Source organism: Panthera tigris, chromosome C1 (genome assembly GCF_018350195.1).
Source record: "Panthera tigris isolate Pti1 chromosome C1, P.tigris_Pti1_mat1.1, whole genome shotgun sequence".
NCBI classification, from domain to species: domain Eukaryota; kingdom Metazoa; phylum Chordata; class Mammalia; order Carnivora; family Felidae; genus Panthera; species Panthera tigris.
Genome location: NC_056667.1, coordinates 93,905,705 through 93,933,102, shown reverse-complemented (window position 1 = coordinate 93,933,102; position 27,398 = coordinate 93,905,705). Strand labels below are relative to the sequence as shown.

Genomic DNA, 27,398 nt, shown 5'->3' with positions numbered 1-27,398 from the left:
GAGGGAAGAGTTAAGATGACAGAGATGAGACCCTGAGCTTGTCTCCTCCCTGAAATGCAGCTACATCAGCATCAAACCATTTTGAACACCTAGGAAACTAATCTGAGGACTAATGCAACAATCTGCATACTTGGAGCCAGAGAAAATGGCAGGTATGCAGTGTGGAAAGATGACTTGGGGGAGAGAAAAGCTGAAGAGCCCCAGAGGGTAGAGAGCCATTTTCCTGGAGAGAGGACAGAAAGAGCAAGAGAAAGGGGGAGAGTTCAGCACATCAGGATTGTGCAAGAAAAGCACCCCCCTCCCCGAAAGTAGCTGGAGAGAAAGAGGGAGAAAGTGAAAACACTCGCAAGGGACTGGATAGAGAGAAAGAAGAGGATTTCGATACCACCAGGATTCTATAAACTATGGAGAACAGAGTCTAAAAGTTCAGAGCTCAGTGCCTGACGGTGCTCTAGTGAGAAAGTAAGGTGAATCCCAGAAGCAGGCACCATGGCCTGATGGGGTCCGTGTGCCACAAGGAGAATCAGTTCTCCTGATTGAAGTGCATTTGGTACAGGCCCTATGGCTTCCCAGTGGGCAAAAGTCCTGGAGGACCCTGGAGAGCAGCCATGTTTACTGATATTGGAACAAAGACACTGGAGTACAACAAAATCTGGCGCCAGCTGTATGTTGTGATTTGCCGTAAACTCTGGACCTCTGCCACAGTGTTATTGTGCTAATGTTTTCCAGGACAAGCCGGCACCCGGCCATTGTCCAACGAGACACTCCCCCAGAGATTTGGTGCAGGTCCAAGCTGCAGGGCTCTCTGAGGTGTGGGGTTATGAAACACAGTCCCATCTGAGATAAAACTCTGGAGGGATATGCCACCTGGCAGGTGGACAGCTTGGACATGGACAGGGTAGAGGCAGGGAGCAGACAGAGGCCTGAGACAAAGGAGGGGTGCTTGATTGCAGGTTGGTGAGGGCATGGGGTTCCTGCACCAGAGACTAGGGATCTGTGTGAAACCATTTTCACTTCTAGTGCTCACATGCATGTGTGCATGCACACAGATCAGCCCCAGTGAGCTAAGCAGCGCCACCAAATGAAGAACATAGCCATTACACCAAACCTCACCCACCTGTGCTCTCCAGGCACATTCCCCAGAAGACCAGCACAAATCCCCTCCACCTGCTTATTAGTCTACAGACTATAAAGTGTGTGCTGCAAAGTTTCTGTGCTAGAGGAAACTGGCTGTAACTTCATTCAGGTTTCATTCTGTTTGCAGATTTACTTATTTGTTTTCTTTGCTTCTGGTTCTGTGTAGGTTATTTTCTGTTTTATTTTACTTCTTTTTCTTGGATACAGAAAGAGCAAATATTTCTATTTTTAATTTTTATTCTATTTTATTAAATTTTTACTTAAAAATTTTAAAACTTTTTTCCCTTCTCTTTTTTCTCTATTCTATCAACCTTCTCTCAACAAGCAGATGGAAACACCCCTAGGATCTAGCTTCCTTTATTTGATTTTTTGTTTTGCTTTTAATTTTTTAATTTTTACTTTTTATCTTATTTATTTTTTCTTCCTCCAAAATGACAAGATGGAAGAATTCACTCCAAAAGAAAGAATAGGAAGAAATGATGTCCAGGGATGTAATCAACACAGATATAAGTAAGAAGTCTGAACTAGAATTTAAAATGACTCTTATAAGAATACTAGCTGGCAATATAATTTTTAATGCTTGCTCATGTGGTGGGCCAACTCCAAGATGGCCTCCAATGATCTCACCTCCTAGTATTTACACTCTTGTGTAATCATCTCCTTTTGAGTGTAGGGCGGCCTGGTGTCTTTCTTCTAACCAAAAGAATTCATTAAAGGTGATGAGATATCACTTCTCTGTTTATGCTAAGTAAGATTATGAACTTCATCTTGCTATGAGACTCTTCCTGGTTGGCTTTGATAAAGCAAGCTGACAAATTTGGGAGGCCTTGAGGTCCCATGAGTTTTCAGCACATAAAGACTCCATCCAGTGTGCCTGGGTGGCTCAGTCGGTTAAGCATCCGACTTCAGCTCAGGCAAAGATCTCGCAATTCACGAATTTGAGCCCCACATTTGGCTCTGTGCTGACAGCTCAGAACCTGGATCTTCCTTCAGATTCTCTCTCTCTCTCTCTCTCTCTCTCTTTCTCTCTCTCTCTCTCAAATAAATAAACATTAAAAAAAGAAATTCTGGGGCGCCTGGGTGGCCCGGTCCGTTACGCATCCGACTTCAGCTCAGGTCATGATCTTGCAGTCCGTGAGTTTGAGCCCCGCGTCGGGCTCTGTGCTGACAATTCAGAGCCTGGAGCCTGTTTCAGATTCTGTGTCTCCCTCTCTCTCTGCCCCTCCCCTGTTCATGCTCTGTCTCTCTCTGTCTCAAAAATAAATAAACGTTTAAAAAAAATTTTTTTTTAAAGAAATTCTACTTCTGAAACATTATTATACTATGTGTTAAATAACTTGGATTTGAATTTTAAAAAATAAGAAGACTTGTGTTCTTTCAGTGAAATGCTGGACATTCTCTGGAAGACATTTGGGGATTATTAGATTCTACAGGGTTTTCACTTTCCATTACCTTTGGTCAATTTTTCAACTCTTTAGTGATATAAGTTTGTGGGTTTTTTTCTGAATTTTTATTTAAATTCTAGTTTGTTGGGGTGCCTGGGTGGCTCAGTTGGTTAAGCATGCATCCAAATCTCTGCAGTAAGACACAACCAAACTCCAGTATGACTTTTAGCAACATACAACTGTGTCCCTAGGATGACCCTAACTACCCCTTAAAATAAATGCCTTCCTGATAAAGCTCAATATTGCCAGGAGAATTTACTGTCTTTTCTAACCAACCCCTAATGATAGGTCCCTGCCCTCTCTCTTACAGCATTTTCTAAAACAGGCTTACAGGGGCGCCTGGGTGGCTCAGTCAGTGGGGTGCCTGACTTAGGCTCAGGTCATGATCTCACAGCTTGTGAGTTTGAGCCCCACATCAGGCTCTGGGCTGACAGCTCAGAGCCTGGAGCCTGCCTTGGATTCTGTGTCTCCCTCTCTCTCTCTCTGACCCTTCCCCACTCACACTCTGCCTCTCTCTCAAAAGTAAATAAACATTAAAGAAAATTTAAAAAAATAAAACAGGCTTACAATTATGAGTCCTTCCTCTGTCTCTTTGAGACATATATGTATCTCCTACAACTCAGATGTGTCTTTTTCAAGGACCTGAAAGTAATTGCTTTGAAATATAATTGTCAGGAAGTATAGGTCCCCTGTCTCCCAGTCTCTGTGGGAGCATAGAATTCTAACTTTTATCATTGCCAGCTAGCAGACACAGCTGGCCTAATTACATTTACACTGACCAACCTTTTGTAATTTTTCACTTCATTGACTCTACTTGAGCCCTCCCTCACCCCTCCCCAACTCTTCTTTAAAACAACCAGTCACTTCTGCACAAGTTGGAATGGGGTTTAGAGCTTTCCTCTACTGTTAATAGTTACTAAATAAAATCTGTTTTGATAGCCCACGTAGCAAGGAACTGAGAAAAACCTGTGGCAAAACAACCAGCAAGAAAGTGAGGCCATTAGTCCAACAGCCACAAGAACTGAATTCCACCAACCACATGAGCTTAAATATGGATTTTTGACTAGTTGACTCATGTGAACACGAGACCCCAGCCCTGGAAAACACCTGGATTGCAGCCCTGTGAGAGGCCTTAAAACAGGAAACTCAGCTAAGCTGTGCCTGGACTCCTGACCCACAAAAATTGGGAGATAATAAACGTGTGGGAAATTTTTAGCTGCTAAATTTGTGGTAATTTGTTACACAGCATTATATAACTAATGTATTCTTCCTTTTGGAAGCATTTAGGACATTCTCTTTTTGATAGTGTTAATCTTAATATCACTATTATTATACATTTTTAAATCTCCCTTACTCATTTCTTTTTTAAATTTTTTAATGTTTATTTTTGAAAGAGAGAGTGCAGTTTCCTATTACTTTAATTTTCCTTATAATCTTAATTTGATTGACAGTGCATATTTAAATTTTTGGTCTGGGGACACCTGGTGGCCCAGTTGGTTAAGAGTCCAACTCTTGATTTTGTCTCAGGTCAGGATCTCATGGTTCATTAGATCAAGACCTGCATTGGTCTCTGCACTGTCAGTGTAGAGCCTGCTTAGGATTCTCTCCTTCTTTCTTTGCCCCTCCCCCATTTTTACTGTTTTTCTCTCAAAGTAAATAATAAGTAAACATTTTTTAAAATCCTTTAAAAAATAAAATAAACGTTTGGTTTGTTTTTGTAAATGTTCTTCAGATTGTATTGTGTTTCAATAATTCCATCTGCTTTCTTCTGATAGAATTGTACTCCTTCAGTTTTTAGTTACTTTGGTTTGTGATGTCATGTTCTCCTGTTGGTTTGGGCTGCTTTACCTGGTAATGTGTTTTGGGCAAGGGCCAAAGACCTGACCCTTATCTATGTCATTTTCTAGTAGAATTAAGGAAGGAGTAGGTGGGTTGAGCTCTAGGACACAGAACTCCAGGGATCCTCAAACCACTTAATTAGTCCCACTTGCTGCCTCCCTACAAACCAACTCCTCCAGTCAAGGTATTATTGGACTTAAAGAAGGTGTAATTTTGGAGGAGCTATGTCCCTAGTCTGTGATCTGTCTTAGGATTTCGAGGAAGAAAGATATATTGAAATGAGCACCTGCCTCTCCGAGTAAAATTAATTTTATTCAATGCCTCACCTCAGCAGTGTTGTTTTGCTGACTTACCCAGAGATCTGGGTTACTACCTTAAGTTTCTTCTGAGTAGACTGACATAGATTGTCCCAAGGCAATGTGGGAGAGAGACAATAGAAATAATTTAAAGCTTCCTTTCTCCAACCTGTTCTTTCACTGTGTCCTCTAACTGTGCTCCACCCCAGACTGTGACTACTTTCTTCCCTTGCCACACACAATCATTGTTTTAAAACAGCTTTCAGCTCCCTCAGTTTTCAAAATTTGTCTTAGTTCTTAAAATGTTTGCCTTTTATAATTTAGATAAAGGAACTAGCAGCTAATGGTAGTTCATCATTGTAAAAGGATTCAGTAAGTGTTGTATTGTATTATAATTTCCCTTCATAGTACTTGCAAACAAAAATCTCTGTCATATTTATAGTTATTTTCCCTTTTTATTCTGCACTTTGCTTACTTTTATCTTTTCATTTTGCTTGATCACTCTTGCTAACAGTTTATCTCTATCATTGATCTGATTAAAGAACAAGTCCTGGTCTTGTGAATTTAATGATTTTTTTGTTGTTGTTGATATACTTCTCTTATTCTTGTTTCTTTTGATTTTCTGTTGTTTTCCAATACTTCTTAAATTGAATGTTTAACTCATTTGTTTTTAATATTCTTATTTTCTGACAAATGTATTTGTCATTTAATTTCCATAATTTCATAATTACTTCGAGGGTAATTTAGTAATAACTTATTTAGTTTCTAAATGTCTTACAGCTATTATGTATTTTCTAAACTTAATTTAATAAATTTGCAGTTGCAAAGCATAGTCTGTAGAGTACTGATACTTTGAAACTATTAGGGCTTCCCTTGTCGCCTAATACATGGCTTATTTTTATACACATTATACATATACTTAAAAAGAATGGTGAACGGGGGTGCCTGACTGGCTCAGTCAGAAGAGCATGTGACTCTTGATCTCGGGATTATGAGTTTGAGCCCCACATTGGGTGTAGAGATTACTTAAGTAAGTAAATTAATTAAAAATATGATGGTGAACTATTCAATGAGTGGAGTTATTTACATATCTACTGGTTTGATCTGGTTTATTGTGTTGTTTACAAATTTTATATCTTATTTCTTGTCTGCTTTAACTATTACTTTCTCAGAGATGTGTGTTGTAAAATCATCCTCTTCGTTTATTGACACTTGAATCTACTCATTTCTGTCAGTTGTTGCTTAAGTTTGTCAATATCTTTTGCTATCAAGATATATATTTCAGGGTCACCTGGGTAGCTCAGTTGGTTGAGCATCCAACTCTGGATTTCAGTTCAGGTCATGATCATAGAGTTGTGAGATCAAGCCCCACATTGGAAACCATGCTGAGTGTGGAACCTGCTTGAGATTCTCTCTCTCTCTCTACCCCTCTCTCCCGCTTATGCTCACATTCTCTCTCTTAAAAAAAAAAAGATATGTATTTTAATATGCTCTAATTTCTTTTTGGCCTCACTTTCATCCCTTTATCTATGCTGTTGTTATTCTCTGTGCATCAGTTTCTTTATCTGTAGTAATTTTTTACTAGTTGTTAAGAGTAAACGAGTTAATATTTGTAAAACACTTGAATAGTGTTTGGTTGGCATACAGTATTATGTAAGTAGTTAGTATAACAATGAGAAGTGGTAATTAAATCCATGGGCATGGCTGAAATCATTTGAGAAAGCATGACAGTTTGAGAAAATAAGAGGATCAATGATCAATATTTAAGAAACTCTTTTATTTAATGGCTGAGAAGGGAGGCATGAACCTCTAAAAAAAAACTGAGTAGACAAAAAAGGAGGAGGAAAACCAAGAAAGTATATTCTCAGTGGCACCGGGAGTGAAGGAATAATTAATAATACTGCTGATAATGTGTAAAATTGTCAAACCACTATGTTGTACACCCGAAACTAATGTAACATGTGTGCCAAGTATACTTTAATAAAAACATTGATGAAAGAAGTTGAAGATTAAGAAAAATAGTGCTGCTGAGTACAGGTCTGAATGAATGTGTGAAAAACAGCATTAATTGCAACAGTTGAATGAGAGGTTTAATGAGTACAGTGGATGCTGTGATGTATCTCTGGGAACTCCCTTGAGGAATAAAGATCTTATACCATCAGTTGCTGGGAGTGTTGCCAGCAGACATGTCTCAGCTATCAACCTCCTTGAATAATTGCCTTGGCTAAATAGATCCTTTTTGCCTAAGGTCATAACACTTTTCCTTGGCAAAGCTGGCATTCCTACTGGGGAGAACTTTGAAAGTGCATTGCATTTTAAAGGTCTGTGTGGGATGGGCTAAGGCCTTTGTTGAGATGGGGCATCACAACCTAACTTCTCCCTCTTCCCATTTTTTAAAAGTTTATTTATTTACTTTGAGAGAGAGAGAGGCACACACACACAAGAGGGGCAGAAACAGAGGGAGAGAGAGAGAATATGAAGCAGGCTCCGCATAGTCAGCACAGAGACTGATGCAGGCTCAAACCCACAAACCGTGAGATCGTGACCTGAGCTGAATTCAAGAGTTGGACCCTTAACTGACTGTACCACCCAGGTGCCCTCCCCCACCATTTTTTGTTTATTTATTTATTTTGAGAGAGTGTGAGAGGGGAAGGGGCACAGAGAGAGAGAGAGAGAGAGAGAGAGAGAGAGAATCCCAAGCAGGCTCTGCACTGCCAGCACACAGCCTGATGCCAGGCTCGAACTCATGAAACCATGAGATGGTGACCTGACTGAAACCAAGAGTTAGATGCTTAATGGACTGAGCCACCCAAGCACCTCTCCCTCTTCCCAATTTTACTTCCTTTCCCTCCCTTCCCCATTTACTGATCCCTAATAAACTTCCTGCATTCCAAAGTACTTTGCTTCCCAGGGAACTCAATCGGTGACAATGAATTTCATTTATAGGAAGTGGTGATGGATAAGGGAGAACTGAGATGCAAAAAGTAAGAAGTAAATGATAAAAACATGGAAGAAGCCAAGAATGGGCAATCTATTCAAATAATTTGCTTTCATAGATAGGAGGATAACCAAAATCAAGGCAATATACACGGTTCACCACCCTGCCCCCTCTTCAGTAAGAGAGAGATTTGACTGAAAGATAAATATGCCAGTTAGACATACTGGAGTCTTGTATCACTGGAACTAACTTGTAACAAAATGTTACAGCAGTTGGAAATTATTGCTTTCTGTTAATGGATCAGGACATCAAGTTCTTTAAACAGTATTAGCTCATTAAGGAGTTTGGGGAATAACTAACCAGCATTTTTAAAAGACTAACATAAACCTTTGAATTAGCCATCTTATGCCTGTCTTCTAAATTTGGTCAGTATGAATCAGTTTACATTTTTATTGCCTATACCTGATAAAACGATCCTCTAAACCACTCCTCCCACAACTTCTTTCTAGCCCCAGCTGAACTAGAAGTCTCTACTCTTTAAGCCAGACTTAACCTGTTTCTTGGTTAAGTTATTTAACAACGGGAATCAAGAGACTCCTGAAAAGTTTCTCTCTGGAGATCCAAATGAAGGTGCAAAACAAAACAAAACAAAACAAAAACCTTTATGGGGAATGAAATTTTTAAAGAATTAATTAATTAACTGTATGACCATAAATAATAATTTTGACCGAGTCATGAGCGTGTGGTGGAGGAAAAGTTTAGGTTAAGACTGGAGGCAAAGCTTCAAGAAAGAGGAAAAGAATAGAAACTCCAAGAAGTATCAATAAATATGCCGCTGGCTACAGGCAGGCGTCTACAAGGTTCGCACGCCACGAGTGCATGGCGACTCCAAAACAGCCCTCCGACGTCTTTTAAAGAACTGGCGGGAAAGAAAAACATACACTAGCGACGAACACAAAGGCAGAAAATTTACGATTGACCCCGGAAATATTTTATTTTGCGTAGGTATCTGGAGAATATTCTTCTGTGATTCGTTACTTGATCCGGAAGAAGAGCCAGCAAACGTCACTTGCGATTGGATTGTCTCACAGGGCGGCGCTTTAGCGAGCCAGTCACCTTGGCAACCGGATGTGACGATCGCGGAAGCCGCTGACTGAGCTTTGCTGGGCTGGCAGCTTCGGTGGGCGGGGTCGGTCGAGCCCATCCAGCGCAGACTTCTCCACAGACCCGACAGTGCTGAGGGAGGCGCCATTAAGGCCACGCCTCCTACGCCGACTCCGGGTGGCTCTGGAGCGGTGTCGTAGGCTCGCGGAGGCGGAGACTCGGGCCGCTCCTCTCAAAGCCTAGGGCCCGAGCAGCGTCGTCAGCCGCTTTGGTTCTTCCGGTTTCTGGTGGCGGCGTCGCCTCCCTCCGAAGGCTGGGGATACGCCCTCTCAGCCGTCGTTCCCCTTTCGTCATCGAACCCGTCTAGCTCCGGGACACCTGCTGCGAAACATTCTATCGCTCTGGTTCTCGCCCCTTGGAGAGACCTCGCCCCCCCCCCCACCCCCATTGCCCACTTTCCTGGATGTGCTGGCCCCTCCGACCCCTCAAAAATGTCCAATAACCTACGGAGGGTCTTCCTGAAACCCGCAGAGGAAAAGTCAGGCAACGCCTCGAAGTGGTAAGTACCGGTTTCGAATCTCGCTCGACACACCCGCCCCTCGCCCGTCTCTTAGCAGGGTGTCGAGTCGGCCGTCGTTTGCGGACTCTGTGCAAGTCAAATGAGCTTGATTCCGCAGTGGGAGCGACTGCGGGGCAAGTGCTCCTCACGGGGCCACTCAGAACCCTCGGAGCGCGCCCCTCTTGGAAACGTAAAGCCTCTTCAGAGCCTGACGCAGGCAAGCCTCGGCCGTGGCTCCGCAGGACTCCATCGTCTCAAGTTACGTAGGCGACATAGTAGATAGAGCTCCACGGGAGAGAAAAACCAACATGGCCGACAATCTTGTGTGACTAAAACCTTCTGGAAGATTCTTGCGCACTCGCAGAAAAAACACGCAGCGCCCAGCACGGACATGCAAGTGCAGCCCAGGTGGCGCTGGACCATCAGTGAAAATAGGTAGTATTTAAGAGAGCGAGAAGGAAAGGAAAAATTTTTGTGTAGTTGAGTATATGAATTTAGACGCTGAAAAGATCTCGCGTGAAGGAATGGATTTTTCAAAAATCAGATGATAGTTTTATACGAAGAGAAAGAAAAGAGTAATTCTCGTGTAAAATCGATCCTTTAGGACAGATGAGAATGCCATCTCTAATTGGATGTCTCTGTAGAGGAGCTATGTTTGACGTAGGGAGAGTGTAGTATTTCTTAAGACGTACGTACGTACGTAGTTGCACATTTACAAAATAGTTTTTCACTGACTCAGTTTTTTTAAGAAAAGGTTATGTTGGTCAAGATGAAGTAAAATGGGAACAGAACTGTGAGCGAAGATCGAATATTTTAAGTTGTAGGCTCCATAGTTAGTAGAGGTATAATAAGTGGTGGAAAAAAACTTATGGGGCTCTCTCTGCAGAAGAAAAATGTAAAGAAAGCCTGGAAATTGAGATGTAAAAATCACGGAAGAGGAATTATGTTTGAAGAACATCCGGCTGCCTAAATTTAATCGTAGCTTTGACAGATACTGTTTGTATGACTAAGTGCCTTCTTTCCAGTCGCCTTTCCAGTAAGAGCGCTTAGAGATATTTTAAGAATTAAAAGAAGAAGTGTGTGTAAAATACTGGGTATAGGAAAACAGAAAACCACTATTTATGTGTTAGCTGTTGTTATTTTAAGAATGAAAGTTTGTTTCTGTACAAATTTTAGCCCAGGAAGTAGGTAGGTTTTTTTTCATCACAAGTAGATACAAAACAGAATTATAATAACGACTGAAAAACATGCATAATATTCTAAGAAGAAATAACTAATCGCCTTGAGCTAAAGCAATATTGAAGAACTGCCAAGAAAGAACCACTGCTTTTCAAATCGAATAAAGAGCCAGCTTGTGTGTACGTATGTTGTTTGTTGGCTTACTTTGGTGGAAGCTGAGGGGAGAGGAGAGGCAGAGGTAGATTTCTGTATAGATGATTCAAAAGTAGAATTACTTTCTAATGATTGTTCATTTCTTCTCCCTTGTTTTGGTACCTGGATATTTGATTACATCTGGCTTACCCTAATTTAATATAGTTTGTTTTAGGATTGCATTGTTTTTCAATATTAGAAATAGGGTAGACTAAGAACTTAACGTTTATATTTCTTGTGTATTTTAACTCTTTTATCCAGTTTCTCAACCTTTGGCTGTCTATATTTGACATTTTTTAAAACATTACCAATTGAATTATGTTTTGATTATATTCGTAAGTCATTGGGAGTTCTTAACTCGTTGGTTTATGCATTGTTTTCATCATCTTTAAATGCATTTGTTTCTTCAATCACTGGGGTTTGACATCACATATTTGGGACATTTATCAGATGCCTTTATGAAGCTATTTGACTCTTATTTTGGTTATTGCTTTGCGTATTCTATTCTGTTTTGTAAGTAACAATCTGCATGACGTGCAAGTATAATTTTATAAATCATTTGATTACTGTTAGTTCTTGAATTTATTGAAAGCTTAGGTTTCATATTTTTCTGGTAATATTTTTGATGGTATTGAATCATTATCTTCATAAACTTAAAATGAGTATATGATTTTCTTATTTTCTATTGATTGTTGGATTTTTCTTGAGTTACTGCTGCTTTTGTAGAGTTTTTCAACACTGCGTTACAGAATGTTTATTGCTTAATGTATCTCTAATTCATCAGGGCATAAAGGGTAAGGATCAAATTTACTCTTAGAGTACAAAGGAAAAATCTGGAAGATCTATGCGATAGTACGCATTAAGTTTATTTAGATTGGGGCTTTATTTACAAAGAGCAAAACAGGAGTTAGAATGGTATAAGTATAAAGAATGTAAACTTTGGAGTTACAACGACCTAGGTTCATGTCCTAGTTTCCCATTATTATCCGTATAGTTCAAACATTTTGTTGAAAAATATTCACTGAGTGCCTGCTTAAGTGATAAACTGTGCTAAATGGAGAGACTAACTAAAGAAGAGGATATGAACCGTGCCCATGAAAAACCTCATAGCTAAGAGGAAGATGATGTAATACAGTTTTAAATAGCATTACGCACAGGATGCTGTCAGGGCATAGAGAAAGAAAATTGTAGAAAGGGTTCGGGAGCACCTGAGTTGGGGAATGTAGATACCAACTTTCCAATTAAAGATAAATGCAGGCTGTGCTCAAGCAGAGGGAACTGGTAAATAAAGCACCAGTATGGTTTATTATTAGCTATTGGTATTTTTGTTTGATTCTCTACTGTAAGCAGGATGAATAGGTAGCTCTTAAGCGCTTGGTTTGCTCTGCTAGAGAGATTAGACTTCATCTACTGGAGATCATTCAGAGGATTTTATGAAAAGGTTGTCACTTCCCACATACATTTTAGATAACTGATGGCAGTGTGGATTTGGGAATGAGGGATCAGGTGTATAAAGATTCTACTTAAGTGTCCTTTCAGAGATTCTGAAGACCTGAACCAGCTGATGTAGAGTAAGGGTTGGATTCAGAGAAATATGAAAGGGAAAATAGGCATATTTTGTTAGTGAATTGGCACAAAGAAAGGGGGATCAATTATAATGCCAGTTCTCTGGACAGATATTGGTGAATTAATTGAGATGAGGAACACACCAAAAAAACGATAGCAGAGGTCTTTGAATTTGAAACTCAGGCAGAGTCAGAGCTGAAAATAGAGATTTGAGTCAGCACCTTAGATGTATTGTAATAAAAGCCTGTGATGCTACATCTCACAATAATAAGAGTTAGGATGTGATTGGCAATTGGCTTCTGTCTGCTCTTAATCCTTTGTTCTTAAATGGGGAGCTAAAATGAGTGTCCATACCAGCAGGCTTGATTTAGTTCGAAACATAATGTTTCATTGTCAGTTTATTGTGCATTTAGTTTTGTACCCCATAAGTGTTATCTTTACTATTTGGGTGTGTAACAAAAGGACATTGACATGTATGCCTTACAGGCTAACTGAAATCTGTTTCTCATTAATCTCTCACTTCATGCAGTTGAATTTTTTGGACCTTGTTATGTTTGCTTTATGTTAAAGTAAATACAAGAAAGTATATAGATGGGATTGCCCATGGGAGCATGTAATTCTGAATAAGTTATTTAATATTACCAAACCTCAAACTATAAAATGGTAATGGTAATACTCACATTACTGGGCTGTTTATTAGGATTAGTGTTAGCTATTTATAATAATTATCTATTATGTATATAATATTATGTAGTATATAGTATTGTATATATTATCACATGTATATGGGGTATGTACATAATGTTAAATCATAGATGGTACGATGGAAGAAAAGGTTTTCTAGCTGTTGAAAAAAATGCATTTTGCAAAAATATCTACAAAATGTTCAATAGCCTGTGAAATTTTTTTCATTCCATTTCTTGTGAATGTGTTATGTTGATATTAGAATAAAAAAAGTTAGAAGTTATATAAATATGTTTAATATACTTACTTACTAAAGTTCTCATACCTTTTTATTAAAGTTCTTACATTGTCAAAAATTACCTGATTCATTTACTTATTCTTGGACACCAATTGTATATTTTAGTGGAGTATGATGACTTGCATTTATTAGAAGCTTATCATAATTCCAGCCCGTCATTTCATTTGCTTCTTACAGCAAGCCTTATCATTCCCATTTTGCTAATGAGGAAACATATTCAAAGAGGTTAAGTAAATTTATTAAAATTAATTAACTAATAATTGGAAGAGCCAAGATTAGAAGCCTGATAATTTTCTAGTGTATTCTTCTTTTGCCTTTTAAAGTCTTTAACTGTTAGTTTTTCCAGCGTAGTTTCTCGGTTCAAATACCAACTGGTTTAAAGGAATTAGCACATTGATGATTTTTTTTTTTAAATCTTTAAGTGAAAAACTAGAGCATGGGATGTAGAATCTGGTTCTAATTTTAGTTCTAACATTAGCTTGCAGAGTATGATTTTTAAGAAGACAGAATCTTTATAAGGTTTTAGTTACAGTTACTCTCGTGGCAGGTCTCTTCTAGATCTGGGGGAAAAAATGGATATTGATTGGAGAAGGGTGAATTTCACCCTGTTCATTTCAGTTTAATATTTAGAACTTATTCCATTTGTTACTTGTAAGTCGTGTGTGTTTGTTTTTAATGATGACACGCAGGAGTTAATTCAGCTAACGTTATTGTTTACAGTGTGCCAGTTACTCTCTTAGGTGTAGAGGATTTACATGTGAAGTGCATAACTTGCCCTTAAGGAATTTATGTCTTTGGTAGATTATGTGAATCTCTGTTGATATAATGACATAGAAGAAACTATTTTCCTTCCCTTTTTGAAGGGGAAATGGAAGAGAAGAGTGTAATCAATGATTAGACTTGAAAATAGTTTGTGTGGTATGTTTTCTGTAAAGCAGGCACATTGAGGCCACATAATGAAATATGTGAATGAAGTATCAGAAGCATGTGCCGTTTGTTTACAAACCATACCAGTTAAAAATGTGCATGCCCATACACAGATAATTATAAAAGCATAGGTTCTGCTCTTTGAAGCTTTTAATCTGAGGGCTAGATATTATTGACAAATGAAGTGCATAAATAAGCTAAATAAGACTAAAGGAAAGGTATTGAGACAGTTCAGTTAAAATGGAGATTTGGAAGGGATACATTAGTTTTTACATAATTTTTTGAGGCCCTACTGTACTTGGCATTGGGAGAACAATTACAAAGTAAACAGTATAGTCTCTGACTGTAAGGAAAACAATATTTTACTCATTTTTTAGAAGGCATTATATAACTTGTAGCATTCGTGGCACTAGTGGGAGTGCTTTATGGATTTCAAGTTGGAAGAAATGTGAGTTTGAGTGACTTGCAAATATTTCATGGAGAAGATGGAATTGATCCTCAATTTATAGCTATGTTTTAAATTGCTGGAGAAGGAAAAAAAAAAATAACTTGAAGAATACTTAGAATAAATAACGTACATGGGAGAATCCAGAATAGCAAAGAGACCTCTGTGGGAAGATCAGAGATTTTGTGTTTAGAAGTGAGAGATGGTACTGTTGTAGAGATTGGTTGGGTCTAGATTTTAGATAATTTTCAAGTCAAGCTGAATTGGCAATGATGTATTATTGGAAGTTTGAGAAAGGAGGTAACAGTATGAAAACAATGATTTAATCTGCCAGAGATACGTAATAGTAGTGGCTGCAGTCACAAAAACTAGTTTAAAAGTCACAGCAAAATACAGGAATGAGATAATGACTAGACAGGTCCTAGGTAATACACGTCTGATCTAGGTCATGGTAGTGGCAGTGGTGAAGAAGGAGAAGAATGAGTAAGAGCTGTAAAAAGGAAAAAAAAAACCCAAAACTTTACAGATGCAGTGATTCATTCACTATACATTTATTGAGTGTTTACACTTTGTAAGCATCTATACAAGGTGCTCTGGGTGAATCAAAGGTAAATAAGGGCAATAAAGGTGTCAGAGATGAGTGGGGGATTTAAAACCAAAGTGACTTGGGAAATAATAGTGCTGGCATATGACTAGATGGTAGAATAGAGTACTAGTTTTCAGTAGAGAGTAATTTTAACTTTAAAGTCATGGTTTTCAAAAAACATCATGGTATGAAAAGTGAAAGATTTTGGTAGGACATCACAAAAATGGAACCGAGGTCAATATTAGGGGATAGGAATGATGGATCTAACTGTGAGGGTCATTATTGCAAAGGAGATAGTTGAAGGAAATAGTTCAAGCAATCGACACAGTAGTTGAAGCAATTGGTACAATCTTTAAGGAAGAATGTCTTGAAGGAGAAACAGGATCAAGAATTGTGCTTTGGGGAATAGTCTTAAGTGGGTGCTTAAAGTGCAGAATAAGAAAGGGAACATTAAGAAAAACAAGCAAATTGTGCATAATGGACATCATGTTAGGGATCTGTTCACGAAGGATAATTAATTAGCTAGCAGTGTCAATTTCAGCCAGAAGTACCTAGAAAATGAGAATAGAATAAAGATAGATTTAACTGTGAGAACACATTTGGTAATCTTTGAGAATGAAATTTAGTAGAATAATGGGAAAGAAAATAGACTGCAGAAGAGCGTGAATTTCAAGACATCTTTTTGGCATATCAGTGATAGGAAGTTGGTAGATGGCCTTAATTGTGGTTCATTAACATCATCTACCAACTTCCTGTAATCAAATTTGGCACATAGATCACAATCATCTTTTTAATCTTACATGACTTTAACATTTATATGGATAATCTCTTTGTCATCTGGTCTTTCAGTACAAAGTTCTTTTTTTTCCATTGATCTTATTCTGCATTCTGCTGCCATCCATCCACTTCTGTAGTTCTTGTTGTCAGATAAAATTGTTGCATCTATGAAATTCTTGATTCAGGCATCCTCTTTTTGAACACCAGTTGCTATATTTCTAGCTTACTTATTTAAATACTCCCATTCTGATCATTTTTTAACTTTATCTGGCCCTCCAGTCCAACAATCTCTTTATTTTCTCTTTATACTTTCACCTTTGTCTTATTATTTTTTTTCATCCTGTTTAGATTCTATATTCCATCATTTTAATAAATTTTTACCAATATCCTAAACTCTTTTGTTCCTCTTTGATTTTTTTTCCCCCCATTCTTCTGAAACCACCCCAGCCCTGGATTTGCTTTCTCTTTGCGTATACCCAGTGGAACAAGAAAATCTCACAAGAGCACAGATTGGTCTCACTATAAATTCATAATCACTACCTATAGCCTTGGGCCATCAGCACTACCTGATGACTGATATTGCCTGAGGTCATCTTGTTCTCTCTCAAAGACTGTTTCAAATCTTTGATTTGCCTCAAATTTCTATTTTTGCTCCTATACTTAGCATATGATGTCGTGTCCTTTTCACAGAAAAATAAAAGTCATTATATCAGAATGACTTCAGCCTCTTGACACCAAAGCTTTATAAGCCTAACTGCAGTTGTGCCTAACCTCTCTTTCAGTGCCAATGGAAGAAGGTATTTCTTCACCCCTCTTTAAAGTTCAATTCCTCTGCCTGACTGCTGGTTCCCATTTCCTATCTCCTAATCAAACCTTACATTCATTTAGCCCTTTTTGTCCTCTTCCTCTTGGTAAATCATATGAGCATTAATATATGCTCTCATTCATCTAACCTTAAAAAGAAAAAAAGATCTCTTATTTGACCCCATTTAGCCTCCATCTACTTGCCAGTCTTTATCTTCCCTTTTGCAGTCAAAGTTCATAAGAGCTGTCTGTATTTTCTATCTTAATATCCTCTGCAACCTCCCCCCCCCCAAAACTACTCTTTAAAGCCCTCAGTGACCCTCATACCACTCATGCAAGTAGATTTTTAATTTACATCCTATTTGACTTCTCAGAAACTTTTAAATAGAATTTCTCAGGGGCGACTGGGTAGCTGTTGGTTAAGCATCCAACTCTTGATTTTGGCTCAGGTTATGGTCTTGCGGTCATGAGATTGAGCCTGGCATCAGGCTTCATGCTGAGTGTGGAACCTGCTTGCGATTCTCTATCTCTGCCCTTACCCTGCTCATGCGCGCACACGCGTGCTCTCTCTCTGAAAAAATAAATAAATGAACTTAAAATAAATAGGGGCACCTGGGTGGCTCAGTCGGTTGAGCGTCTGCCTTCGGCTCAGGTCATGATCTCACATTTGTGGTTCGAGCCCCGCATTGGGCTCTGTGCTGATAGTTCAGAGCCTGGAGTCTGCTTTGGATTCTGTGTCTTCCTCTCTCGCTGCCCCTCCCCTGCTCACTCTCTGTTTCTTTCTGTTTCTCAAAAAATGAAATGTTAAAAAAATTTTTTTAAGTAAATAGAATTGCCCAAGTTTTGTGAAACTCTCTTCTTTGGCTTCCATTGCATCAGAATCTCTTGGTTTTCTTTCTACTGCTCAAAGAAAATGGGAAACTGCTGAAATATTTTAAGCAGGGAAGAGCCAGCTTTAGTATGCTGAAAGCTTTGAAAGGGAGAGGATGTGGCTGAAATAAAGGAAGACCAGTTATGGGGTGCCTGGGTAGCTCAGGTAGTTAAGCTTCCGACTTCAGCCCAGGTCATGATCTCACAGTTCATGTCTCTGCTGTCAGCACAGAGCCTGCTTCTGATCCTCCTGTCCCCCTTCCTCTGCCCCTCTCTAGTGTGTGCTCCTCCTCCCCCAATAAACATTAAAAAAAAAAAAAAAAAAAGACCAGTTATGATGATGTTTGCTTGAATTAGAATGGAGACAGATGATTTGGAAAGAATTGAAAAGATCAAGGGAAATTTAGGAGATAACATCAATAAGATTTTGTGATAGATTGAATATAGATGGTTAGAAAACAGGAAATTGCTTTTTTCTGATTTAGGCATCTAAAATAGATGGTATGCCGTTTATCATAGAAAAAAACTGGACAAAACCATGTTGAGCTTTAGGTGTATTTGAGATTCTGAATGGAAATGTCATGAGGGAAGTTGGATATATAAGCCTGAGTCTCAAAAAGAGCTAAGATAGAAATATTTTAATTGTTGCTGTATAAATGGTAATATAATTGAAGTCATGCACATAAAAGAAATAATTGGGAAAAGCCTACAGAGTAGGGAGAGAATTCAGTCTCAGCTTTGGTGCGTTCTAGTATTTGAAGGTTGATTCAAGTAGTATGTATGAGTTGCCAAAGCAGACTGAGGAATCATTACAGCAGTAAGAGAATTTCATATCTAGGAAACCTTGGGAAGAGAGTGTTTTAAGAAAAGGAGGAAGCATTTTTGTTCTCATTCAAATGTAATGTATCACTTATCCTACTTAATGATAACTGCCTGTTTACATGCACATACAACCAGCAGTTTAAGTTCTTTTCGGGACTGTGGGTTGAACTAGCTTGGCAAGCAAACATTTTCTGTAAAGTTCCAAATAGTAAATATTTCAGATTTTGGGTGCCGTGTGATCATCTCTGGTGTAACTACTCAACTCTGCTATTGTAGCATGAGAACAGCCATTTACAGTACAATAAAGATGAGTGTGACTGTGTACCAATAAAACTATTTATGGATACTGATAATTTGAATCTCGTAGTTTTCACATACCGCAAAATACTGTTCTTGTGACTTCTAAAAATCATTTAAAATAGAAAAAAAAATATTCTTAGCCTGTGGGCTACACAAAAACAGGGAGGAGACAGATTTGGCCCGGGCTGTAGTTTACTCACCCTTTTCCCATTACTGAGCCTGTGGCCTGTACCATAACATACCCTCAAGTAAATTTTTGTTGAATAAATTAAATTTGAATAAATTCTAGTCTAGTTTATATGTTTCTGGGGGGTGGGGAGTTGATGAAGGTAGGCTTTCCTCTTTAAATCCTGAAAGCAAGAATTCATACTTTATGTTCATGCTTCTCTTTCGAGATTAAGTTTTAATTTGCTAAAAGTCAATTTAACATTTTGAAGCACTATCAAGTGGCTAGAAAACAGTTTTAAATGTTTAAAAAGATATATTTATATTATTTTGGGTTATGGAAAGGTAAAATCATTGTTCCAGGGCTTCCTAGAATACACAGAGTTTTTGGGTTTGATTTTTATTAATACCTAAGGTTTTAAAAATGCCTACAGTCAGTAAAACACACCTTTATATCATTGAGAATTCTAATTTTATTATTATTTGTCTTAAGTTTTTGTTTTCATTTGATCTCTGTCATATAAGGCCACACTGTCAGTAGGACAGGAACCCTGCATTTACATTGCTAGAATTTAGCATGAGAGACAGTCTATAGGCAAACGAAGAAATGGATTAATATATATTTACCAATTGTGATATACCATGAAGGAAATTAACAGGTGTAATATTATAACTAATAATGAAAGAAGAGCAAAAATAGTTAAGGTGGTCAGAGAATATCTCTCTTGAGAAGTATTATTTATGCTGAGACTTGAGTTATATGGGTGGGAGAAGAGTACCTAGGTAGAGAGAGAGCATGTGTGATGACTCTGGGTCCCATGAGAGCTTAGTATTTTCCAGGAACTGAAAGGTGGTTTTTGGCATAAATAACTTGGGATCTCTGCATTTAAGAAATCTACAAATTAATTATACAACAGATATTGATATATTTTGGATTTTTAAAAAATCAGACAGTCTGTACTAAATTATGGCTCATAAGTATCAGGATCAAAATTGGCTAGGTTAAAAAAAAAACCCACTGTGTTCCACAATCACTGAAAATTATTTAGCTGAAATGGTGTTGCTATTATGTATATGGATTGACAGATAGTTGGAACAAATGTGAGTGATTCCCATACCAAGGGCTATTTAGCACCAAACTTCAAATGTGCTAAGTCAAAGAAGAAAATGGTTCCTACATGAGTAACTCCATTTAGTCTTCAAAAATATGGCACACGAAGGTATCACCACAAGAAATGACTTTAAGCAAAAGAAGAATGGCTGACCGTATGACTTGTGAGTCACTGTCAGTAGAAAGAGGACAGAACAGGTTGAATAGAGGGTAGAAAAGAGTGAGGGAAATAGAATGTACATAAATGGAGGTGAAATGAGAATTCTGGTCGCTCAGAGTAAAGGAGGAGGAGGACAAGAAGGAAGAATTCAAGTAAAAAGAGAAGGGAGGATGCTCATAGTTTAAGAGGAACATATTCTAGTAAGCATAATTTTATACGGGGTAAAACCTTAGAAAAGTTTAATCTACCCATTGCTTAATCATATGAGAAACTCTAAATCAAAGCTGATCATTATCTTTGATTATCACTTCTATTTAAAATCTTTGTTTTGCAATAGTTCACTTTGAAAACTCAAAGTGACAAATGATATACTTTTATCATATTTTATAAATTTTTATCTTTTTAAAATAATATTTGCAAATATTTGTTTTTAAATAAAATGTATATACCGTCTAGTATGTTGTATTTATTTACTCAATGTTCTTTTAAGTGTTTCAGGCTGCATGTACCAAGTAGTTCAGACGATTGGCTCGGATGGAAAAAATCTTCTGCAATTACTTCCAATTCCTAATTCTTCTGGAAATCTTATACCGCTAGTTCAATCTTCAGTCATGTCTGATGCTTTGAAAGGGAATACAGGAAGCCCAGTTCAAGTTACTTTTCAGACTCAGATTTCCAGCTCTTCCACAAGTGCATCAGTTCAATTGCCCATTTTTCAGCCAGCCAGTTCTTCAAACTATTTTCTAACAAGAACAGTAGATACAGCAGAAAAAGTTAGAGTTACTTCTGTGGGAACTGAAAATTTTACCTCATCAGTTTCTAAAGTTCAGAGTCATGGTGTGAAAATTGATGGACTCACCATGCAAACATTTGCTGTTTCTCCCTCCTCAACACAAAACGATTCACCTTATATTTTAGTAAATACTCAGAGTCTTCCAATGACTGTGAAGTCTCCAGTTTTGCCTTCTGGGCATCATTTACAGATTCCAGCCCATGCTGAAGTGAAATCTGTACCAGCGTCTTCATTGCCTCCTTCAGTTCAGCAAAAGATACTTGCAACTGCAACCACAAGTACCTCAGGAACAGTTGAGGCCTCCCAAATACCAACCGTTATTTACGTATCTCCTGTAAACACAGTGAAAAATGTAGTTACCAAGAACTTTCAAAACATTTATCCAAAACCTGTTACAGAAATAGCAAAGCCAGTGATTCTAAATACCACACAAATGCCAGTGAATGTTGCTAAAGAGACACAATTAAAAGGTGGTCAGCATTCTCAAGCTGCTCCTGTGAAATGGATTTTTCAAGAAAATCTACAGCCTTGCAGTCCATCTCTTGTTCCTGTTAAGTCTTCAAATAATGTGGCTTCCAAGATTTTAAAAACTTTTGTAGATAGGAAAAGTTTGGGAGATAATACTATCAATATGCCAGCATTGAGCACTGTCAGTCCTAGTGGGACACAGTCCAAAAGTATGCCTATTAAAGATAATGCTTTGGTTATGTTTAATGGGAAAGTCTATCTATTGGCTAAAAAGGGGACAGATGTTTTGCCATCACAAATTGACCAACAGAATTCTGTTTCTCCTGATATTCCACCAAGAAAAGATACATCACAGATAGTGAGTTCAAGCCCAGTCACAGAAATATCCAGAGAGGTTGTAAACATTGTTTTGGCTAAAAGTAAATCTTACCAGATGGAAACAAAATCACTTTCAAATACTCAGCCTGCTTCCATGATCAATCTAAGGGCAGAGAAGAATAAAAAAGTGGAGAAACCATCTCTTTCTACCCCAAACCCACATAATATGAATCAACCCATTAACTACTTAAAACAGAGTAAGATTTTATTCACAAAGCCAGACTTTCCAGATGGATTTAGTACAGTACAGAATGCCCCCAGAAAAGGAAATATCATCCAGAGCATAGAGAAAATAAGTTCCTCTGTTGACGCAACAACTATCACTTCACAACAGTGTGTTTTCAGAGACCAAGAACCAAAGGTAATTTTCCCATGTCAGGGTGTTCTTTTTCTCTATCTATATAGAAAATTTTTCTTTCTTAATTCTCAAAGTTAGTTACCTATGATACCTCTCCCCCCCCCCTTCTCCCATCCTCCACTCCATCACACACATACCATACACACATGTATGCTTAATTAAGTCAGAGCTTTCATCTGAAGGCAATGTTTGAGGAGGATAATTGAGAGAGTGCAAACAGTATCTCTCTCTTAATTCATTTGGCATGCCAAAGCTTTAAAACAAAATCAAACAAACAAAAAACTCATAGAGCAAGAAGGTTTATTGGTGAAAGATAATGTGAATTCGAAACTGGGTAAATTCTGTGTCCATGCATGTATTTATTAGATTACTGTTAGTATATGAAAAGATCAATATTACACATATAGGAGAGCTGGGTTTTTTGTTTGTTTATTTTGTGATGGTAGGGAAATATCTGGCAGTTTTTTAGGTAGATGGTAGAAGGGATAGGATGGTGCTAATCAGTACCTTTCAGTCATTTGTGAAATAGGATTTATCAACATCTTTGATTTTGTTTTGTTTTGTTAAGTAGACGAGTTTCCTTTTTTTTTTAAGCCCTTCTTTCTGACTCTTTAATTATTCAACATATCCACATAGTTACCTTTCTGTTCTACTTAAGATATGTGTGTCTGTGCTCACTAAATACTTAGGCCCACTCTTTCCTTGCCTAGAGGCCTTAATAATGTCAGTGTTTCTCCCCTTCCAGAGATATAAGGAGGTAAATTCTGAAGGAGTTTAAGATTGATTGAAGGCATAAGACTTTTCCAGAAGACTACAACTTCCAACTAAAGTTATATAGATGATTTTTTGACTTGTCATTAGTCTGTATTATTTCATCTGTTAACCTTTCTAGTGCAAGAAAGCAAAGTAAATGAGAAATTGTGGAGGAACAGTTTAAGTTTGTACCCAGTTAAATTCATTTTTTTGAGTGTGGGTGGTAAGGCAAGGGTAATGCAAATCAACCATTTAGGACTTTAGAGCATGATGTTTTTTGTTTTGTTTTTTTAAGTAAGATGAGATGATCACTTAGTTGCCAGTCTGATGAAATAGCTTAAGTAATTGGCAGTATTGTTTGTGTGTTTTTGTTTTCTTAATTGCAGATCCAGAATGAGATGGCATCAACATTAGAAAAAGTTCCTCAAGAGAGGAATGACAAGAACCATTCCCAAGGAGGAAGCAATAAGGTATCACATCTGAAGAATGATGCTGAATTTAAAAAGATATTTGGTCTCACTAAAGATTTGAGAGTGTGCCTTACTCGGATTCCTGATCACTTGGGCTCTGGAGAAGGTTTTGATTCCTTAAGCCGTTTGGTGAAGACCAATACTTATAAAGAGACGGAGTTTATAGAGAAGGAGGAAAAGAAAAAACAGGTAATATATTTTGTGTCCTTTGTAGTTACTACAAACGTTCATGAGTGTATTTTCTTGATTTCTTTTTTTAGTCTTGTGCATTAATATGAATGGTAGTTTTCAGATTTGCATATGTGTATATATTATACACATTTGGTGTTAAAGAGAACCAAATACACAAAGGTAAAAATGTATCCCCAGTGAGTAGAAGACGTTTTAAGTGTTTTTATTCACCTGTTTATTTTTTTCATTAAAAAACTATAAGAAAATGGCCATAACTTTTTAAACTAGCTATCCTACGTTGAAGACCCTATTTAAAATAAATAACCAAATGTAGGGAAAATACAAGCATGCAGATGGTCGTTGCAGTATTACCCTTAATACAGACATTTTAAGAAATCTACTTGATCAATGATGAAAAAAAATCCCTATGACTTTGCCTATTTTACTTAGAAATATATCATTATTACACTGTGTAATATTCTGTGCTTTAGATCAGAGACTGCTCAACCTTTCCCAATGAAAAGCTTCCACATATGTGCCTACTGTGCACAAGGAAACAAAATTAAGTCAATTCTGTTTCTCAGGTTCTTTATAAATGGCTGTTGTATTTTGGCGATAGATCAATACATCTGATAGTTAAGCAGGAAAATGCGAATTAAGCAGTTTATTCTCAGTGAATATCATTAGGACATTGCTATTCATTTTGGCACTGTACAATGGTAAACAATTTTTTGCTAGAGTTCTCAATATATTTTGTTGAGTTGAGTTTAATTGATAAGTATTTGTCACCTGCAGACTGTTAAATTTGACAGCATACTGTCTATGTGGCAATAATTGTTTTTTTTTTTTTTGAAATCTTACTCAACATGACAACAGGGTTTTGATAAGAAAAGAAAAGCAAAAACCGTTAAAAAGATGGATCACACAAAGAAGAGAAAAACCGAGAGTGCTTATAACACAGCTCTAAATGGTGGAACTAATGTCACCAATTCCCAACTTGTCAGCAGTATTTTACCAACTTCAGATGTATCACACCATAACATTCTCACAAGCCGCAACAAAACCAGAGAAGAAAAGAAAACTGAGGTTGAACACTGTACCCCTGAGAACCAGCAAAAAGGCACATTGAGTTTGAATGTAGCTTTTGAGCAAAGTCATTCCTTTAATAAAAGTTATACTGAAGACATTTTCCCCATGACGCCACCAGAGTTAGAGGAAACCATTCGAGATGAAAAAATAAGAAGACTTAAGCAAGTGCTGAGAGAGAAAGAAGCAGCTCTTGAAGAAATGCGTAAGAAGATGAACCAGAAATAATGAAATGTTGCTATTCTTAAAGACTGCAGTGAAATAGCTGTGTTTTTTTCATATACTTTTGCATTAAGTTAATTATAGATGCATTAAGGTGTTCTTTGCATATGAAACTTGTTTTTTCATCAGTTGATTGTTAAATTTTATTTAAGGACTACAAAAAAGGTTGATTCACATATGATTCTTGTGAATAATCTACATGGGGTATCTGAGTCTTTGTCTAGATACCTTTTTTTGGAAGGAAAAATTTTCTATTTTTCTATTATTTTAATTAGAAATCCCCGAGTTTGAATATTTGTGCAGAGTTTTTGTTATTGTATGTTTGCATCTTTAGTTGAACCACTCAGGTGTTTTTCCAACAGCAGACAATTATTATATACTATTGAAATTATATAATCCAGGAGAGGAAATTGGCTCTAAATTTAGCTTTGCCAATGGTCTTATGTATGTACTGAGTCTCTATGCATAAAATGATGTAATTGTTGTAATTTTTTTTTTTTATTTCATGGAAGAAAATGTATAATAGCAGTATTATTTAAATATCCAAACATTTCTCAAGAGTTGAGGGATACTTGTTTTGTGGCTTTTACAAAGTAGTTTTATATAAACCAAAATGGGTTTTAGAATTCAGGCTATATAATGTTTGCTTAAAGTGATACATTATTATTCCTAGGCAAATGCTTTTTCTTCCTTTTTTTGTTTCTTTTTTTTTTTAATATGTACATATGTAACAGATTGAGAAGTAAATCTGAACAATGGCCACATATAATACTTTTTAAAATTGTAAAATGTAGTTATTCTTAATGGAGGCAAACATTTTTCCATCTGGTTTTGTTTGATTCGGAGAGGTTGGGATTTGTGTTGTGGATAGGGATTAATGGGAAAAGTTTACCAAAAAAAGATGAATAAATCCCTGGAAGTAATGTCACATACAACCTATACATACTGAAGGGAGTAGAACAAGTGCACACTGATCAACTAAATTCTGCCTTTTAGATTTTTTGTAACCGTTTTATTGAGATAATTCATTTACCATAAATTCACCTTTTAAAAGTGTACCGTTCGGTGGTTTTTATTGTTTTCACAGAATTGTGCAACCATCAACATGACCTAATTTTAGGACATTTTCATCACTCCCTCCAAAAAACCTCATACCTAATAGTGGTTACCCCCCAAATCCTCCTACCTCCGATCCTAGACAACCACTAACACACTTTATGGATTTGCCTGTTGTGGAAAGTCATAAGCATAGTATGAGTCATTCAATATGTTTTCTTATGGGATTGGTTTCTTTCACTTAAAGTTTTCAAGGTTCATCTGTGCTGTAGCATGTATTGGTATTTAATTCTTGTTTAAACTGCTGAATAATAATCTATTATATGAATATACCACACTTTGTTTTCCATTCATCTGTTTCTGGACATTTGGGTTGGTTACACTTTTGGCTACTAAGATGTTATGTTGCTATGAATGTTAGGGTGTAAGTTTTTATGTGAATGTATATTTCCAGTTCTCTTGATTGTATACTTAGGCGTGTAATTGTTGGGTCATATCCTAACTCTGTTTAACATTTTTGGGAACTGCCAAACCATATCAGTCGGGTTTTTCTTACCCTCCTCAACCAAAGTGGATTCTTCAAGGACACCAGTGACTTCTATGTTGCGAGATCTAGTGGTCAGTCAGCAGTTGTCTTAATTTATCTATCATGGGAATATAAGCTCATGAATCATTACCTACTTTGAAAATTCTTAAACCATTTTATTAAAGAAGCAGTACATGTGCATTGTAGACAATTTAAAAATACAGCAAGCTAAAATATTAAAAGTTGAAATTTCATGTTCTCCTCATGCTAAAATATTAATGTTGGGGCTTGGAGATAATGTGATGGCCTCTTTGTTAAGTTTATTCCTAGGTATCTTATTTGTAAATGGGATTAATTCCTTAATTCCTCTTCCTGTTGCTTCATTATTGGCACATAGAAATGCATATTTCTTTACATTAATTTTGTATCCTGTGACTTTACTGAATTCATGTGTCAGCTCTAGCAGTTTTTTGGTGGAGTCTTTGGCTTTTCTATATAGAGTATCTTGACATCTACAAATAGTGAAAATTTTACTTCTTCCTTGCCAATTTGGATGCCTTTTATTTTTTTGTTGTCTGGTTGTTATGGCTAGGACATCCAGTACTATGTTAAATAAGTGGTGAGAGAGGACATCCCTGTCTTGTGCCTGACCATAGAGGAAAAAGCTCTCAGTTGGTTGTTCCCATTGAGGATGGTATTAGCTGTGGGCTATTCATATATGACCTTACTATGTTCCTTCAAAACCCAATTTGTTGAGGGCTTTTATTGTGAATGGACATTGTACTTTTTGTGAAATGCTTTTTCTACATCTATTAAAAAGATCATATGGTTCTTATCCTTTCTTTTATTAAAGTGGTATATCATGATTGATTTACAAATATTGAACCACCCTTGCAAACTAGGAATAAATCCC

At 37.2% G+C, this 27,398-nt stretch overlaps 1 protein-coding gene across 4 annotated transcripts; it reads left to right on the top strand.

Moving 5' to 3' along the window:
* Positions 1 to 9,133: 9,133 nt before the first annotated feature.
* Positions 9,134 to 26,868, top strand: LRIF1 (ligand dependent nuclear receptor interacting factor 1). 4 transcript variants are annotated; one of them, XM_042998162.1, is made up of 4 exons: positions 9,134 to 9,318; positions 20,703 to 22,204; positions 23,341 to 23,613; positions 24,472 to 26,868. In XM_042998162.1, exons 2-4 carry the CDS (start codon positions 20,708 to 20,710, stop codon positions 24,907 to 24,909), a joined length of 2,208 nt encoding a protein of 735 aa, XP_042854096.1. In that variant the 5' UTR covers positions 9,134 to 9,318; positions 20,703 to 20,707; the 3' UTR covers positions 24,910 to 26,868. The 4 variants fall into 4 exon arrangements, with proteins under 4 accessions (XP_042854096.1, XP_007076457.1, XP_007076458.1 ...); XM_007076395.2 differs by having other exon boundaries at positions 20,695 to 22,204; XM_042998161.1 differs by lacking the exon at positions 9,134 to 9,318 and adding an exon at positions 9,658 to 10,676 and having other exon boundaries at positions 20,695 to 22,204.
* The last annotated feature ends 530 nt before the right edge of the window (positions 26,869 to 27,398 follow it).

Bases quoted from the DNA above. Each gene is read 5' to 3' on its own strand.
- LRIF1 (XM_007076395.2), top strand. From the start codon at position 9,251: ATGTCCAATAACCTACGGAGGGTCTTCCTGAAACCCGCAGAGGAAAAG. The intron at 9,319-20,694 runs GTAAGTACCGGT...TGTTCTTTTAAG, and splicing joins TCAGGCAACGCCTCGAAGTG to TGTTTCAGGCTGCATGTACC. The intron at 23,614-24,471 runs GTAATATATTTT...ACATGACAACAG, and splicing joins AGGAGGAAAAGAAAAAACAG to GGTTTTGATAAGAAAAGAAA.